Source organism: Colletes latitarsis, chromosome 10 (assembly GCF_051014445.1).
Source record: "Colletes latitarsis isolate SP2378_abdomen chromosome 10, iyColLati1, whole genome shotgun sequence".
NCBI lineage: Eukaryota > Metazoa > Arthropoda > Insecta > Hymenoptera > Colletidae > Colletes > Colletes latitarsis.
Window position 1 is genome coordinate 27903538 of NC_135143.1, and position 18666 is coordinate 27922203.

Sequence of the window (18666 nt, forward strand, 5' to 3'; positions counted from 1 at the left end):
AATATTTGCACAGATGAGAGCCACTTTCTTTATCTAACAACGATTAACATTATCGGCGATAATTCGTGGGATCCACTTCCGACGAGCGATTAAAATACGCCTCCATTTTAGGTTAATACGTCGGGATATATGTGCACAGCGAATTACGAGCATCTTGCGATAGAACGATGCACGGTTGGGGGCCTTTCACGGTCGATCGATCAATTCCGCCGCTGTTACGATCGATCATCGACGATCCAGCGGGTTGCTTTCGAATCCTCCAGCAGCCGTGATCGTCTAGTGGTTAGGACCCTACGTTGTGGCCGTAGTAACCCAGGTTCGAATCCTGGTCACGGCAATGTGTCAATTAGTACACATTGTCACGGTGGGGGTTTTATTTTTTTCTCGAATTTGCATCGAGCTAACCTTCATCGACAGTCGACGAGAATATTGATTCTAGTCGTTAATAATTCAACACGGAATACATAACCTCTACGTTGGTCCATTCAACAAAAATGACCGATTTGCATTCGAATTTACTAAACGTATTTCAGACTAATTTTCATGATAAATCAATCTTACGTTAATTATATTCTCCGTGCTTTTACGTTTGTTGACTCGTTTTTATGTCTGATCGGTAAGTGCGAGCGGAGGCGGTGGCGACTACAGCGCGTTGGCGGCAGTATGGGCAAGTTCTATCGCGCCGCGTGTGTGTTTATAGGTTAGGAAAATTCGTTAATGCAGTTTCGTACGAGTGTATAGAGCAGTAATTGTGCAATCTGTGTCCAAATAGTGAATCGAGTAACTAGAGACATTCGAAGTGGACGTAGTTATTGGACAACCCTGTATGTAGACCACGAACGTGACACGTTCGGTGGAACGTGTAGCGCGTTGCGGTAGGTCCTCGTCACGAGAACGATAAATCTCGCAGGTCCAATATTTGCCTTCCCAGAGGCCTTTGCAACGTTTCCCGGAACCCGGGCGAAAATTCCTCGGAGCCAGTCCGTTCCCGGGAAGATGCAAATTGACTGTTACACGTTGCCCGTGGATAACCTCCAGCAATAAATTCATTAAGTATCCCTGACGGGCCAGTAATACCGCGAGCTAGAATTTCTCGAATTTTTCTGCGCGCACCGGTTTTCACAGACAGCGTCCACCACAGTGGCGTCTTGACCCCCGCGACATTGTCACGTTTCGGTGCAAGGATCGATTATGCTTGCGTTTTTGACGCGGATAAAGATTAACTTAACTTCGTTTCGCGTAATTGTTGGTGTGAACCAACGGGAACGTGCAATTACGATACTTTAACGCCGAGCTGGTTTTATTTTAACGTATTACGAGACTGAAACGTTTATTAGCCCTCTGCGGTCGATAATTATTACGATCTGTGTTCTACCGACTCTATAATTAGAAACGGCACATTCCAGATAGATTTGCAATTACTTTCTTTGCTATAAGAAAACGTTACATTTTGTCGTTCGTACATTGACTTGTGATTTACAGTTTACGGTTTCGCGCGATGTAACTGGCGTTTCTAGTGAAAATTGTTAGTGGTTACTTTGTTTGGTGTTTCTGACAAATAAACTGTGTCACTGTGCGGGCTTCGATGAATGTGTGAATCGTAAATGAAGCTGACCGTCGTGTAAACAAAATGGACGTTCGAACACCGAACGAAAACAGGTACGTGAAAGGAAATTGAGTCGGTTGGGGAGGAACGCGTTGAAAAATTCTAAATATACTGCGCTGTCGATTGGTCTCTTCGTTCCTCGCGTACAATATGGACATTAAAGCGTGTTCCTTGGCACGGCTCCATCGTTTTCGTTCGCGCAGCAACGTACGTTATTATCTCGTGGAACTCGATTTTCAATCTTGTTGCGCGCGCATGCGCTCACCTCGCGACACTGGACCAGGTTATAGTCGTGATATTTCTGTACCTTAAAACCATCCTGCTCCGAAACTGTCGCGATAAAGAACGGTAAATCAACGACAAATCGTTTCGGAAATATATTAGATCGTTCCACGAGTCTATTTTTAGTTTCCAGCGATCATCTTTCGTCTCTCAATTTTTAAAATGTTCCCGACGTATCGCTTATACGACGTACGTTTGTACGAAGTACGATAAAAACGAGACTACTTGCGAGATGACTTATTAATATTTATTTCCATTGTATAACATGATCGAAGAGAGAGAGGGTAAAAAACTTGTCCACATTAGCGCAGATGCAACTGCGCACAGTGGGCTGTAACTTCCGATTGGTAGAATGTAATTGATGAGTAGACTACCGATGGGAAGACGAAACGCGATTAGCGGTTTTTATCGTCCGTGTGATATGTACTATGATTAAGTTTTTCTTTCCACCCGAAGCAACGCATATATCATTCAAAGTACTCGTACGTTAGCGTAACGATTCCTCGGAGCGATTTATTTCGAAATAAATTAATTTACACGGTTCTAAAGTCATAACATTGTTATCTTAATGGCGGTGGCATGTAATAGTAGACTCGTGGCTTTATTGCGGTTTTGATGAACACCATTACTATCGTTGGGGATATTATCATTAAAACGGTTGCACGGACGAAGAAACAATTTATGACTGGAGGAGCATTACTCGATACAGATGTCACGTGACTCGAGTGACCGAACAGCCAATATGGCGGCTGCAAGATCGAGCGTTCTATCGGAAAACTCGATGTTATTTAACGTTTTACGAGGGTCACTGGCCCCGGGCGATAAATCTGTCTATACAAACGTCTCAATTTGTCCAGCGTGAGCGGCTCGATTCTTTTTTTTTTAGGACTGCGTCGGCGTACATACGTGGTCACCGCGTACCGAAAATCGACAGGCTCGTTTCCCGTTGCGGTCACCGTGAATTATTGCCAATTATGAACGCGGACCCTTTCTATCCGGCGCTGCCGAAATTTATAGTCGATGATAAAGGTATCTGGCCGCGGTTCGTGCGGCTGTAAAAGCGGTTTAACAAGCACCACCAGTTTCCAACACGCGAGCCAATAAATCGACCCGCCTCTCGAATCACTTTCTGGCCCCTATTCCTCGGTCGACCCTAACCTCTTCCGCTCCACCCGCCCCGTGGACGCTTCTGGCGGTACCCACGATATTATAATCACTTTATGATACTTATTTATCGCGGTTATTAATAAACAAACGATGCCCCGACGTACGCCTCGTCCCGTAAATATCGTAATTAATGCAAGCGATAATTTTCGTGCCACGGCCGCCATCAATTCTCGGTCACGTTACATCGTCCAGTGCCCGACTCCTCGCCGGGTCAGGTTAGGTCGGTGTTTTTTCTGTTCTCGCGCCAGATTTCACAATGGCGGACGCGTTTGGTGTGTTCTCGTCCCCCCATGGATTATAAAGTTAGCCATAGATGGCGTTATTGCGATCTTTTTGGGCCGAAACCTTGGTTGGGACGATACTAAAGTTACGAACCACCTTAATCGATCCTGAATTATTGGTAAAAATATTGTAACACGTTTTATGGACAATCAAGCGTTCGGGTTGTGGGGTCCATAGTCTCCCATGCTCGCCGCCAGAGGGCTACACTTTTAAGTTTCTCGTAAGCGCTGGGTCAGGTTAGGTCGGTGTTTTTTCTGTTTTTGCGCCAGATTTCACAATGGCGGACGCGTTTGGTGTGTTCTCGTCCCCCCATGGATGATAAAGTTAGCCATAGATGGCGTTATTGCGATCTTTTTGGGCCGAAACCTTGGTTGGGACAATATTAAAGTTACGAACCACCTTAATCGATCCTGAATTATTGGTAAAAATATTGTAACACGTTTTATGGACAATCAAGGGTTCGATTTGTGGGGTCCATAGTCTCCCATGCTCGCCGCCAGAGGGCTACACTTTTAAGTTTCTCGTAAGCGCTGGGTCAGGTTAGGTCGTTGTTTTTTCTGTTTTTGCGCCAGATTTTACAATGGCGGACAGGTTTGGTGTGTTCTCGTCCCCCCATGGATTATAAAGATAGCCATAGATGGCGTTATTGCGATCTTTTTGGGGCGAAACCTTGGTTGGGACGATGCTCAAGTTACGAGCCACCTGAATTATTGGTAAAAATATTGTAACACGTTTTATGGCCAATCAAGGATTCGGTTTGTGAGGTCCATCGCCTCCCAAGCTCGCCGCCAGAGGACTACGCTCTTAACTTTCTCGCGAGCACTCGACTCCCCTGCGCTGGGTTAGGTTAGGTCGGTGTTTTTTCTGTTCTCGCGCCAGATTTCACAATGGCGGACGCGTTTGGTGTATTTTCACCTTCCCATGGATAATAAAATTAGCCATAGATGGCGTTATTGCGATCTTTTTGGCCAAAACCTAGATTGGGACAATGCTCAAGTTACGAGCCACCTGAATTATTGGTAAAAATATTGTAACACGTTTTATGGCCAATCAAGGATTCGATTTGTGAGGTCAATCGCCTCCCGTGCTACGCCCTTAACTCTCTCGCAAGCGCTGGGTCAGGTTAGGTCGGTGTTTTCTCTGTTTTTGCGCCAGATTTCACAATGGTGGACGCGTTTGGTGTGTTCTCGTCCCCCCATGGATGATAAAGTTAGCCATAGATGGCGATCTTTTTGGCCAAAACCTAGATTGGGACAATGCTCAAGTTACGAGCCACCTGAATTATTGGTAAAAATATTGTAACACGTTTTATGACCAATCAAGGATTCGGTTTGTGAGGTCCATCGCCTCCCAAGCTCGCCGCCAGAGGGCTACGCTCTTAACTCTCTCGTAAGCGCTCGTCCAACTCCCAATACCCCAACGTCTAAGGTAGGGTCTGCCAGGATGCCTTACGCTCCCCCCTTTCCTTTCCTTCCCTTCTTTTAAACAGGACCCCGCAGATTGAAAATAGAAGGGCGGCCCTAAAGCTTCCCGATCTTTCCCCGTGGATTCGACGCGAGGAAGAAATGAATCTTTTACGCGCCATCACCGCGAATGCATCCGGTTCTTCCAGATCCTCTGGCACGAGTGGCACGTGACGCGTTCTAGCTCCTAGACGACGGGGAAAAAACGGTTGGAAAGAACGGCCGACAACTGTGCGCCTCTTTCGACCGTGGCAACTTCGAAAGGGTAAAAAAGAGGGACGGGGGAGACGAATTATTGGGTGGAAACATGTGATTCCGTTTTTAGATCGTAATAAAAACATCGACGATTGCACATATTGTACCATGTTCCAGTCTCTTGCATCGACACTTATACGTAACTCTTACAGACAGTTTTTCTATAACTTACATCTGCAATCGTGGTAATTTTATTACTTTAAATATTGCCTCGAGCTTGATTCGACTTCTTCCACCTCGATAAATTAAAACCTCGTTGTTTTTAAAGTCAAAATGTCACGAGATATCTGAAACGCATAAAAATTGGGCAAGTGGGGGGGAGTCCGGGTGGGCGTGAAAGACGAGGGACGGACTTTACGACGGGATAGGCATCCTCGGAGGATTAGGATCGAATCGGGAGCAGGGACGCGTGAAATTTCTGCATAAATAATCCGGGCTTTCTAATCCGCGGCTTTCGCCCCGTCGGCCTCGTATTGTTTAACCCTCGTTAGGAGTCTTGTCGAACGAGATAAACGGCCCCCCCTCGAGTGACTTTTATTTGACCAGGCGGGGCCCTACCAACCAAAAGATGCCACGATACGCTGGAACGAAATTGTTCAGAAATTCGAAGTTCCATAGTAAATTAGCATCAAAATTTTTTCGTATCTTTCCGTTTTCGAGATAGCCGTTTCGAGCCAAAACTTCGAGGGGTGGTTTCACCCCTTAAACTCGAGTTACCGCAGCTAAAAAAAGATACGCGTCGATTATTTTTGGCTGCTTTATAAGTGTACGAAGTTTCATCGAAATCCTTGTAAGAGTCATAGTTCTAGTCCAAGAAATAAAGTTATCCAAGATGGCTGCTCCGGAGCCTAAAACGTCGTGAATCTGTATTTGAGAGCTGATAAAGGACGCAAAAAGAGAGTGTTCAGGTTTACAAGGTACGGACGGTAAATAACAGCAGGATCAAGATGGAAAAAGTCGTCGACGCGAGAAGAGTCGGATATCACGATCTCCATCTCTGGCTTCCTTGAATTGGCTCGCCAGCCCGACTCTGCCCGCTAATTACAATTCCGCGGCGACCGATAATTCTCAAACGAAACGACTCGACGGAAACGTCGCGACTGACCGAAGAAATAGATGAAAGTTGGTGACCGTACGGAGGTAGGCCTCGACGAAATGCTCGACGATGGCGGAGACCCCGTTTCCCGCGCGTCTTTACGATATAGTAATTGCCCGCCGCGCGCAAGAACCGGGCGTAAACGAAGCGTTATCGCGTGAGGCGCGAAAACATCGAGCTTGACCGAGGCGTTGGTCCCGAACCGTTGGAGAAAAAAGTGCCCCCTCGTTTTACGAGGTGGCGAAGGTGTGCTTGAAACCTGGCCGCCCTTCGATAACGCCAGATAGCAATTACACGCGTGCTTTCAGATAAGCTGCCTACGCTTGAAACGACGTAAACGGCACGGTGGAGGGGGGTACAATTACCGGGTGATCGAGGCGAGAGTGATTGCGAGAAGCAGCGTGAAAATTAAGCGCGTCCAGCGGGATAATTAATACCGGACGGAGGGCCGTCGATTTACTACGCCTTTAACGATAAATAACTCGCACGAAAAACCACTTACGGCTCAATCAGTGTTCGCGGCGCGATCGTAAATCAGGGGAAACGAAAAAATCCGCGATGGAAAAATGGCGTCGAGTGCCGACAGCGCGTTGAAATATGGCGTCGCTGCGACGCGCGAAATTTAAATGCTCGCTCGGGGGCACCGCGCGCAGGGCCAGATTTAAACGAATGGAATTATTATCGACGAGACGAACGAGGGAAATTGACGCGTTTCGAAGTGTAATGATGGCGTTGGTACGATATTAACCTCGATAACTGATCGCGAGTTGGGGATCATATTTTTCCAAGAGTGATCAGTTTTCTGTATTGGACTTGTTTCTGAGCTATATAAAAATGCGGTTTTTGTTAATTACAGTATCTAACGTATAATTTGAAGGCAAACAAATATTATCATTCCTCAAACCGTTAGATTAAACAAATATCGTTTTTCAAAGCAGTCAGACTCGGGCATGAGCGTTATGGGGTTAAGGGAAATGAATTTTATTCTTTTTTATTATTGGAGTTAATTACGTGTAATCACCTTTTATTGTAAATATATAATCTGGTATACTGTACTAAATAACGAAAGTATAATATTCTTAATTTGAAGACTAATCTAATACAAAGCCTCGTTCTAATCCAAATCTCGTTCGTTTTACTCCCTCTCTGAGAACCTCTTAACCGTGGGAAAAATTTTAATGGGGGATTCTAGAGGCCAAAATAAGACGAAAGTCAAGAATAATAATTTGTTAATGGAGGCTTCGTTAAACAGTTATTAACGTTTGAACTTCCGCCAGTTCTGAATTTTTTTCTCGAAAATGGTTAAGATTTCAAGGGTATGTCTATCGACCAAAAATGATTGTAATTGACCCTTGCAACTAAAAATAATTTTTCCAAAACGATTTGAAATTTTTTTTTTTCGTCGAAAAATTTCACACCTCCTCGAATTTTTTTCTCAAAAGTGCGTAGGATTTCGGGGTTATGTGTAATGACCAAAAATGATTATAATTGACCCCTGTAACTAAATATATTTTTTTTAGTATGATTCGAAATCTTTTTTTCTCGTCGAAAAATTTCAATTTTTAATTAGATTTTCAGTAAGGAATTTTTTTCTCGAAAGTGTGTAGGATTTCGGGGGTATGTATAATAACCAAAAATGATTGTAATTGACCCCCGCAACAGAAACTAATTTTTTTAGAACGTTTTGAAAAATTTTTTTTTCGCCGAAAAATTTCAGCACCTACTCGATTTTTTTTCTCGAAAGTGGTTAGGATTTCGAGGGTATGTCTAATTACCAAAAATGATTGTAATTGACCCCCGCAACCGAAAATAATTTTTCCAGAACGATTTGAAACCTTTGAATTTAATTGTTAATAACTTTTTAACGGAGCCTCCATCAACAAATTGGTATTCTTGATTTTCGTCTTATTTTGGCCTCTAGAATCTCCCATTGAAATTTTTCCCACGCATGGCCGAACACCCTGTACATACGTATTTCAATATTTCAAATGTGCTGCCATCTGCGTACTTCCGACAATTGGCGCCAACATTGAAATTTAGATTGTTTCATCTCCTACAGATGTGTTATCGAAAACTGGTACACCCGTGGAATTTTAATAATATTTTATTCATCGATCCGAAAAGGAGAATTGTAATTGGCGGTGGATGTTGCTCGTTTGAAACTAGCCGCCCCGTATCGCTTCCGGTTTCTATCTCGAAGGGACAGCTGCGTAGGAAAATTACGCGCGGAGAGTGCAAGAGAAGGGGTTAATAAACCGCGTGGCAATCATCTTGGGCCTCCTGTTGCTCCATTTGCACCACCTACTGCCGCGTCGACTCGTTTATTTTTCGAAACGTACGTTCCCCGATGCGCCGCGTTCGTTTCGCCTCGTACGCCTCCTTTCTCTGCCCCCCCTCGACAGAGGCAGAAAATCAATTTTCTGCCTGTACCGCATGGAATTAGCGACGATAGCGCGGCGACGTTTTAATAAACATTCGCCTAATTGCGCGTAGATGCGCGTATCGTGATTCGTTGCCAGGGGTTCGAACCACTCGAATCTATTTGCTACGGTCTTTAACCATCGATACGGGAATATCGTCGCGATAACGATGATTGGTTGCGGTACGATAACTCGCCGATAGGTGGAGACGCGATTCACGTACCGGGTGACGCAAATGTTCCCGCGTTAAAAATGTTTCGAGGAACACCTGCGTCGGTATTCGATCGTTGGAATCGATTGCTATTCACGACACGTCGCGAATATTAAATTGAAACGTCCTGTACTTCGTCTTGTTTAATGAAACCCGCGGACGGGCTGATAAGCGCAAGGATATATTTCTAAAGACCGAATGTTCGTTTGCATAATATAGCGATTTTCATCCAGGAAACGAAACGACATTAGATAACGGGCTTATCATTATCTTTGCAACCGTACGTGAAACACATTACTGTCCAGGACCTTTTAGATCCCGGGGGCCGATTCATGATAGCGACACGGCGCTTCCTGCTTCGATTCTGCGACCCCTAGATTAATATTCAAACGGTGTTGAGTTCCGTTTCATGGGAAAGGTCGAAACGCTTACCTGGTTCACCGTTGCTGATACGCAACTAGGCTCGAAACTCACGCTTCAACGTAAATTAAATTCTCCTCTAACGGTGTCTATAACTTTACAATTTTTATATTTAGAATGATATCAAGAATGTTGTGGGGTTCTGATGGGAAAGGAAAGGAGGGTGGATGAGCGTGGTCCTCATTGGTATAATACAGGAGACGATAAACCCCACAATATTTACTCTTTTAATGTCTGGTTCAATGACTTCAGAAGATTTAGAAATACTGGGTCTTCAGTCAACCATGGGAAAAATTTTAATGAGGGATTCTAGAGGCCAAAATAAGACGAAAATCAAGAATACCAATTTGTTGATACAGGCTTCATTAAAAAGTTATTAAAATTTTAAGTTCCGACCGTACTGAATTTTTTTTCTCGTAAATGGTTAGGATTTCAAGGGTATGTCTATCGACCAAAAATGATTGTAATTAACCACTTCAATTAAAACTAATTTTTTTAGGACGATTTGAAACATTTCAATTTTGTTGAAAAATTTGTCTACCTACACGAATTTTTTTCTCGAAAATGCGTAGAATTTCGAGGGTATGTCAATCGACCAAAAATGATTGTAATTGACCCCTGCAACTAAAAATAATTTTTCCAGAACGATTTGAAATTTTTCTTTTTCGTCGAAAAATTCAGGCAGCTATTGAATTTTTTTTCTCGAAACTGCGTAGGATTTTTAGGGTATGTCTAATGACCAAAAATGCTTGTAATTGACCTCCGTAACTAAATATAATTTTTCCAAAACAATTTGAAATTTTTTTTTTCGTCGAAAAATTTCACATCTTCTTGAATTTTTTTCTCGAAAATGGTTAGGATTTCAAGGGTATGTCTATCGACCAAAAATGATTGTAATTGACCCCTGTAACTAAATATAATTTTCCCAGAACGATTTGAAATTTTTCTTTTTCGTCTAAAAATTCAGACAGCTATTGAATTTTTTTTCTCGAAAGTGGGTAGGATTTTTAGGGTATGTCTAATGACCAAAAATGCTTGTAATTGATCCCTGTAACTAAATATAATTTTTTTAGTATGATTTGAAATTTTTTAATTTCGTCTAAAAATTTCAGTACCTTCTCGAATTTTTTTCTCGAAAATGGTTAGGATTTCAAGGGTATGTCTATCGACAAAAAATGATTGTAATCAACCCCTGCAACTAAAAATAATTTTTCCAAAACGATTTGAAATTTTTTTTTTTCGTCGAAAAATTTCACATCTTCTTGAATTTTTTTCTCGAAAATGGGTAGAATTTCGAGGGTATGTCTATCGACCAAAAATGATTGTAATTGACCCCTGCAACTAAAAATAATTTTTCCAAAACGATTTGAAATTTTTTTTTTTCGTCGAAAAATTTCACATCTTCTTGAATTTTTTTCTAGAAAGTGGGTAGAATTTCGAGGGTATGTCTATCGACCAAAAATGATTGTAATTGACCCCTGTAACTAAATATAATTTTTCCAAAACGATTTGAAATTTTTTTTTTTCGTCTAAAAATTCAGGCAGCTATTAAATTTTTTTTCTCGAAACTGCGTAGGATTTTTAGGGTATGTCTAATGACCAAAAATACTTGTAATTGCCCCCTGCAACCAAAAAATAAATTTTCCAAAACGATTTGAAATTTTTTAATTTCGTCTAAAAATTTCAGTACCTTCTCGAATTTTTTTCTCGAAAATGGTTAGGATTTCGTGGGTATGTCTATCGACCGAAAATGATTGTAATCAACCCCTGCAACTAAAAATAATTTTTCCAAAACGATTTGAAATGTTTTTTTTTCGTCAAAAAATTTCACACATTCTCGAATTTTTTTCTAGAAAGTGGGTAGAATTTCGAGGGTATGTCTATTGACCAAAAATGCTTGTAATTGACCCCTGCAACTAAATATAATTTTTTTAGTATGATTTGAAATTTTTGAATTTAATTGTTAATAACTTTTTAACGAAGCCTCCATCGACAAATTGGTATTCTTGATTTACGTCTTATTTTGGCCTTTAGAATCCCCCATTAAAATTTTTCCCAGCACCCTGTATAACAATTCGTATCTCAAGTGCATCATTAAGTGTACATAGTTCGTTGAAAATTAAAGTTTCCCATAAATCCGTTAACATTCGCTGCACAATAACGATAAAAGAAGATTCCCTTTCTTGGACGAGCCAGTCCCGTGTGTCATTTGAGTACCTAATAACTTTCGTTACCGATCGAAAGTGAAACCCAACGGGATCTTTCGCCGTGGACGACTTCTGGGAGCTGGTTTACCCGGTTAATTCGTTTTTATCTTATCCTCGTACTCTTTCTTCCGTCCTGCATTTACACCATTCCTCAGTGTATCGACTTCTCTTCTGCTCTTTTTGCGCCGACGTTTGAATCAGGATCTCGCATTCGTCGCCCTTATGCATTATACAACACAGGGGAGAAAAAAAAGAAAAATACTCATCAGTCCCCCTCCCCCCCCTATCGACGATACTTAGGTTAATCGTTCGAAAGTAAAATTGTTAACTGCCGGATCGTTGTAGAAGAATTATAATCGTCGATGAATACACAAATACGAATCACGTTTACAATAAAAAAAAAAAAAAATAAAAAATTATATTTATTAACACAACCAGATGCAAACTCGTTTGCTAAATGGCCGTACAATTAAATGGAAGAACAAGTGTTTGAATAAATTGCAACTTAACGATACCGACGAGGCGCGGCCGCCGATCTCGTAATAATAGTCGCCGCAACCCGGTGAAAAAGAAACGCAAAAGTTCCGACGATCGTGGCCCTTTACCCGTAATTTTCAATTTATTGCGTGAAACGATTTACATATGCGGAAGGGGCCACGGTGGAAAATTTACGATCACCGACGCGATCAATTATCCTTGATGAACGGCAATCAGCTTCGATTAAAGTCGCTTTTTAATTAAATGCAATTACTTGCAATTAAATCTTATCTAGCCGGGGAATACCGTGGACGGATCCAACGACCATAAGCAAACGCATTAAGTCGATTCGTTCGTGGTATCGTAGACGCTCGTTGTTTCTACGGTCTCGTCGATCTCTTCGTTCGAGCGGTCCAGCGACACGTACGCCGAGCTTATGCTCGTATCTGACGGGATCGTGTTATTGGGGACCAATCGAATCACGAAGTTGTTCCTCCAGTAACGACGCCATCGTCGCCCGTGCAACCTGCCGAGCAAAGTTATTACGTTTCATTTAAATACGATGGAACGTCGATTACAGCAAATAACGAGTTTCAGTTTGCGTTGGTTGGAGGATCCACACACCTGACCAACGTTATCACCCAGCCCCAATAAGCCACGAGAGTCAGACCACACGTGGGCAACATCGCGACGATCATCCAGGGTATATCGCGCAAACCATTCTTCAACAACATCGTCATGGCTAGCGCGCAAACGTAGCAAGAGAAAAGAGCCAATGGGGTCGTGACCACTAAGTAGAGTATATCCAGTAACATCTGCAAACGAATTCTATCGTAATACCTTCAGAATTCTTGTTGAAACGTCACGGTGCTCGTTGTATAAAAGAACCACGGTAATTTTGAAGTTCGTAACTTTTAACGCCCCTCACACTGACGGCCGATGTCACGTGTACGTGACACATCACAGACAAGGTATACCAGTAGACCTGAAGGGGTCAAGGAACAACTTTTTGAACATTCTCAGAATTTCTATATATTCCTCACTAAAATACGCGTTGTTTGCACTTTGAAACGTTAGAATCCCCCCATCCGTTCAGAAGTTACGACGTTTTAAAGATACGCATAAAATTTTGGTCTCATCTCTGGTCTCATATTATATTTTCAGTAAGGAATTTTTTTCTCGAAAATGGTTAGGATTTTAAGAGTATGTCTAATGACCAAAAGTGCTTGTAATTGACCCCTGTAACTAAATATAATTTTTTTAGTATGATTTGAAATTTTTTAATTTCGTCTAAAAATTTCAGTATCTACTCGAATTTTTTTCTCGAAAATGGTTGCGATTTCAAGGGTACGTCTATCAACCAAAAATGATTGTAATCGACCCCCACAACTAAAAATAATTTTTCCAAAACGATTCGAAATTTTTTAATTTTGTCGAAAAATTTGTCCACCTGCTCGAATTTTTTTCTCGAAAATGGTTAGGATTTCAAGGGTATGTCTATCGACCAAAAATGATTGCAATCGACCCCTGCAACGGAAAGTAATTTTTCCAGAACGATTCGAAATTTTTTAATTTTATCGCTTTTGTCCACCTACTCGAATTTTTTTCTCGAAAATGGTTAGGATTTCAAGGGTACGTTTATCGACCAAAAATGATTGTAATCGACCCCTGCAACTAAAAATAATTTTTCCAAAACGATTCGAAATTTTTTTTTTCCGTCGATAAATTTCACGGCTTCTCGAATTTTTTTCTCGAAAATGGTTAAGATTTCAAGGGTATGTCTATCGACCGAAAATGATTGTAATCGACCCCTGCAACTGAAAGTAATTTTTCCAGAACGATTCGAAATTTTTTAATTTTGTCGATTTTGTCCACCTACTCGAATTTTTTTCTCGAAAATGGTTAGGATTTCAAGGGTACGTCTATCGACCAAAAATGATTGTAATCGACCCCTGCAACTAAAAGTAATTTTTCCAAAACGATTTGAAATTTTTTTTTCCCGTCGAAAAATTTCACAGCTTCTCGAATTTTTTTCTCGAAAATGGTTAGGATTTCAAGGGTATGTCTATCGACCAAAAATTATTGTAATCGACCCCTGCAACTGAAAGTAATTTTTCCAGAACGATTCGAAATTTTTTAATTTTATCGATTTTGTCCACCTACTCGAATTTTTTTCTCGAAAATGGTTAGGATTTCAAGGGTACGTCTATCGACCAAAAATGATTGTAATTGACCCCCGCAATTAAAAGTAATTTTTGCAGAACGATTTGAAATTTTTGAATTTCGTCGGAAAATTTGTCCACCTACTCGAATTTTTTTCTAGAAACTGGGTAGGATTTCAAGGGTATGTCTAATGACCAAAAATGCTTGTAATTGACCCCTGTAACTAAATATAATTTTTTTAGTATGATTTGAAATTTTTTAATTTCGTCTAAAAATTTCAGTACCTACTCGAATTTTTTTCTCGAAAATGGTTAGGATTTCAAGGGTACGTCTATCGACCAAAAATGATTGTAATCGACCCCTGCAACTGAAAGTAATTTTTCCAGAACGATTTGAAATTTTTGAATTTCGTCGAAAAGTTTCTTCACCCCCCCTCTTCGTATACCTCGTCTGTGAATATTTTAACAAACCCGTTCCGTGCATTTTACTCTGCCGGAAGGGGAGATCTCGTTCCAAGTGTTCCAGAGTGGAAAACGATTTCGAAGTCTGTCGAACCGTAAGCGAAATAGGAGTTATCTGTTTTGGAAAGGGGGGTGATCGAGCGCTAAAGTGGCTCGTTTAAGCTGACAGAGACTGATAAGACTCTTACTTGCCGGGTCACTATTACGGTATTGAACCATATCGCGACGCTGCGGAAGATGTTGTGACGTGGTACCCTTTTAGTAACGTATTTGTATCCGCAGAGCTCGCACCTAGTGTGACCCGATTCTGTCAGCCATCTTTCCAGGCAGTCAGCGTGCACCAGGGCCACTGTTCCGCGACACCTGTCACGTTCGATCAAATCGTATTAGGATCCAGTCGAGATGCACGTCAATAACGATCGATTTACACGTCGGAATGTCGACCCAAATCGCTGCGCGTTTCCACTCGCGATCCTTGCCATCCGAGGCAAAGATTGTATCCAAACGGGAAAGGATTGTTTAAACGGACATTTGCTAGCTTGTTTACGAGCAAATCTGAAATGTTGCCAATATGATCTTATAGATTGACAATTTTCAACGATCGTTGGAGAGAAGTTCAGGCTCTCTTTGCGTAATCTAGGCGTAACCTAGATCGAAAACTATCTCCAGGGTGAACTGTCCCATCCACCAGATTGATAAATTGCGATAAACATTGATAAAGCTCACTTGCAAGCAGAGACCAGAGGACCTACATACGCGTAGGACGACGCGTTGGATATTCGACTGTCCACCCCTCTGATAACCTGGCTTTGCCTGCCGCGCGTAGCTCGATTGTCCTCCATTGTTGGGTGGCTGCCCATGTGGCATATTCTGCATATGTCTCCGGAGATTCGGGAATCTGAGAACAGATACAAGTTTCACTGATTTCTCCCATACAACGAAAGAAGATTTACGAGTTATGCTAGTGGATTCGTCAGTAAGGCTCCCTACGAGGCCTACTGGGTAGTTTCTTTTTTTTTGTCCTTTTTTCTTGAATATTTTGCAGTACCTTGAAAATATAATTTCTGGCCAGAAATGTCTGCCCAAATTTTTATGCGAATCTTTAAAACACCATAACTTCTGAACGGATCGGACGATTTTAACGTTCAAAAAGCCAAACGCCGCGTATTTTAGTGTAGAATATGTAGCAATTATAAAAATATTCAAAAAGTTGTTCCTTGACCCCGCAAAATGAGAAAAACCCCATAAAAATGGTCCAATTTTCAAACAGCCATAACTCCTACAATTATGAATATATTTCAATGAAACTTTTTTCTGAAGTAGAGGTCATGGGTACCTACAAAAAAGTATTCGACAACTTTTCTGTAGGGCGTCAAATAAAATTACTAAAAGTGAAAAAGGAATTTTTAAGAAAAATCGACTGGTGCCTAAATTTTTCGACGAAAAAAAAAATTTTTAATTAATTCTGAAAAAATTATTTTCGATTGCGGGGGTCAATTACAATCATTTTTGGTAAATAGACATACCCCCGAAATCTTGCGCATTTTCAAGAAAAAAATTCGAGAAGATGTGTAATTTCTCGACGGAGAAAAAAAATTTCAAATCGTTCTGGAAAAATTATTTCCGGTTGCGGGGGAACGGATTGGACGATTTTAACGTTCAAAAAGCCAAACGGCGCGTATTTTAGCGTAGAATATGTAGCAATTATAAAAATATTCAAAAAGTTGTTCCTTGACCCCGCAAAATGAGAAAAACCCCATAAAAATGGTCTAATTTTCAAACAGCCATAACTCCTACAATTATGAATATATTTAAATGAAACTTTTCTGAAGTAGAGGTCATGGGTACCTACAAAAAAGTATTAGACAACTTTTCTGTAGGTCGTCAAATAAAATTACTAAAAATGAAAAACGAATTTTTAAAAAAAATCGACTGAGGGGGTAGGTGCCTAAATTTTTCGACGAAAAAAAAAATTTTTAATTAATTCTGAAAAAATTATTTTCGGTTGCGGGGGTCAATTACAATCACTTTTGGTGAATAGACATACCCCCGAAATCTTGCGCATTTTCGAGAAAAAAATTCGAGAAGATGTGTAATTTCTCGACGGAGAAAAAAAATTTCAAATCGTTCTGGAAAAATTATTTCCGGTTGCGGGGGAACGGATTGGAGGATTTTAACGTTCAAAAAGCCAAACGGCGCGTATTTTAGTGTAGAATATGTAGCAATTATAAAAATATTCAAAAAGTTGTTCCTTGACCCCGCAAAATGAGAAAACCCCCATAAAAATGGTCCAATTTTCAAACAGCCATAACTCCTACAATTATGAATATATTTCAATGAAACTTTTTTCTGAAGTAGAGGTCATGGGTACCTACAAAAAAGTATTAGACGACTTTTCTGTAGGGCGTCAAATAAAATTACTAAAAATGAAAAACGAATTTTTAAGAAAAATCGACTGAGGGGGTAGGTGCCTAAATTTTTCGACGAAAAAAAAAATTTTTAATTAATTCTGAAAAAATTATTTCCGGTTGCGGGGATCAATTACAATCATTTTAGGTGAATAGACATACCCCTGAAATCTTGCGCATTTTCGAGAAAAAAATTCAGTAAATAAAACGGAACTCTAAACATTAATAACTTTTTAACGAAGCCTCGATCAACAAATTGATATTCTTGATTTTCGTCTTATTTTGGCCTCTAGAATCCCTCATTAAAATTTTTCCCAGTTGTAGCCGAACACCCTGCATAGCAACGGACGGGTCGAGCGCTTGCGAGAGAGACAAGTGCGTGGCCCTCTGGCGACGCGCCATGTGCAACTAAACTAGTAGAAACTACGCCTGAGAAATACCAATCACAAGGTCGAGTAGACGCCATATTAATAATCATGCCTCTCAATCTATATTATAAAGAACGCGTACACTTTTACCAATATTCCAAATAGATTTCGAATCTCATTAAACAGACTGTATTTAAAATTATAGCGAAGCCTTAAAAAATATTTTCAAGTTGGTACCATCGTCGTTGCCCTTAGAATCGGTCAAGTTCTGCTCGCGGTGCTTCTCGTCCTCGTCCTTGGTCCCGAAGGGCTGATCTGCCGTGGATGGTTTCAAATCGGCGCGGGCATCGTTGAAATTTTCCAACAGCCGAAACTTATCGACGGGCGGATCTGAAACGAAACGAGGCCTCGGGATGCCAACAGGCGTGGGAGGGGGAGGGGGGGGGGGGAGTGAAGAGTAGTCTCATAGCTCAGCTACGAGTCCGGTCCGGCATTCTAACCTGTATCGTTCGCGGGATCGTCATCGGTCTGATCGTTTGACATCAAAAAGGCGGTGGTGGGATCATCGTGGCCGGTTTATCCTCGCTCTATGGCCCCGTGAATTCGCTAACCCGCTATCTGTCGCGATCGAGAGCCACGCTCCTTTATTTCCCGCTGTGCATCGGGCCAGAGACTCGCACCGGGACGGATCGCTCCTTCTCTCTCTCGCGTTCCACCTACCACGGCGCGTCCAATAAATCCATCTTCCGCGCCGTGAACTTCTCCGCGGGTTCTGACAATTGAATGCACCGGACGTTCGTCCGTGTAAAGCCGCGTGCACACGTCTCTCTCTCTCTGTGTATGTTTTTCCTGGGGAGATTAATGTCGATAACTTCGACCGTCTACAAAAATGTTGACCGATATGTTCTTGTTTCCCTTTCAACGATCACCGTTTCGAAAAGCCCGCGTCCACGCTCGCAACAGAGATGGCGCTGCTGGCACAGCTATTTTCATTCGACCACGAACGAGCTCTGGCAAAACTCGGCGCACGGCCATTACTGGCGATTGATTCGAGACGCTTCGAATTATTACGCCATTATTCGATCGAGAAACAGAATATTCGACGTACGAATGAATAAATTGCTCGACGACTGGCTCTAATAATGATTATGGTATTCCAACGTTCCCCGGGCACGATATTATTAAATGGGAATTAATGAAGCAGTAAAAGAGTATTAAACAAGGAATCGAACGTTTTACCCGACGTAAAATTTTATCTGCCGATAGGCATTAAAACGTTTCGCGGTAAGATCGACGATCAATGACCGATCGCTAACCGATACGCGTCGATGTCTTTATCTTCGTTTTATCGGGTACCGAACGTTAACTGCTGTCGGACGC

General features: G+C 41.5%; 1 protein-coding gene and 1 non-coding gene across 2 annotated transcripts; one reads left to right on the forward strand and one right to left on the reverse strand.

The window, feature by feature from the left end:
• The first annotated feature begins 265 nt into the window (after positions 1-265).
• Trnah-gug (transfer RNA histidin (anticodon GUG)) lies at positions 266-337 on the forward strand. Its single transcript has one exon. It is a non-coding gene; the product is annotated as a tRNA-His (tRNA).
• An 11888-nt stretch (positions 338-12225) lies between these two features.
• Positions 12226-17829, reverse strand: LOC143346101 (E3 ubiquitin-protein ligase MARCHF3). Its single transcript, XM_076773860.1, has 6 exons — positions 17787-17829; positions 17524-17676; positions 15237-15408; positions 14699-14873; positions 12511-12701; positions 12226-12412 (listed from the first exon to the last, which is right to left on the reverse strand). Exons 1-6 carry the CDS (start codon positions 17827-17829, stop codon positions 12226-12228), a joined length of 921 nt encoding a protein of 306 aa, XP_076629975.1.
• Between the last annotated feature and the right edge of the window lie 837 nt (positions 17830-18666).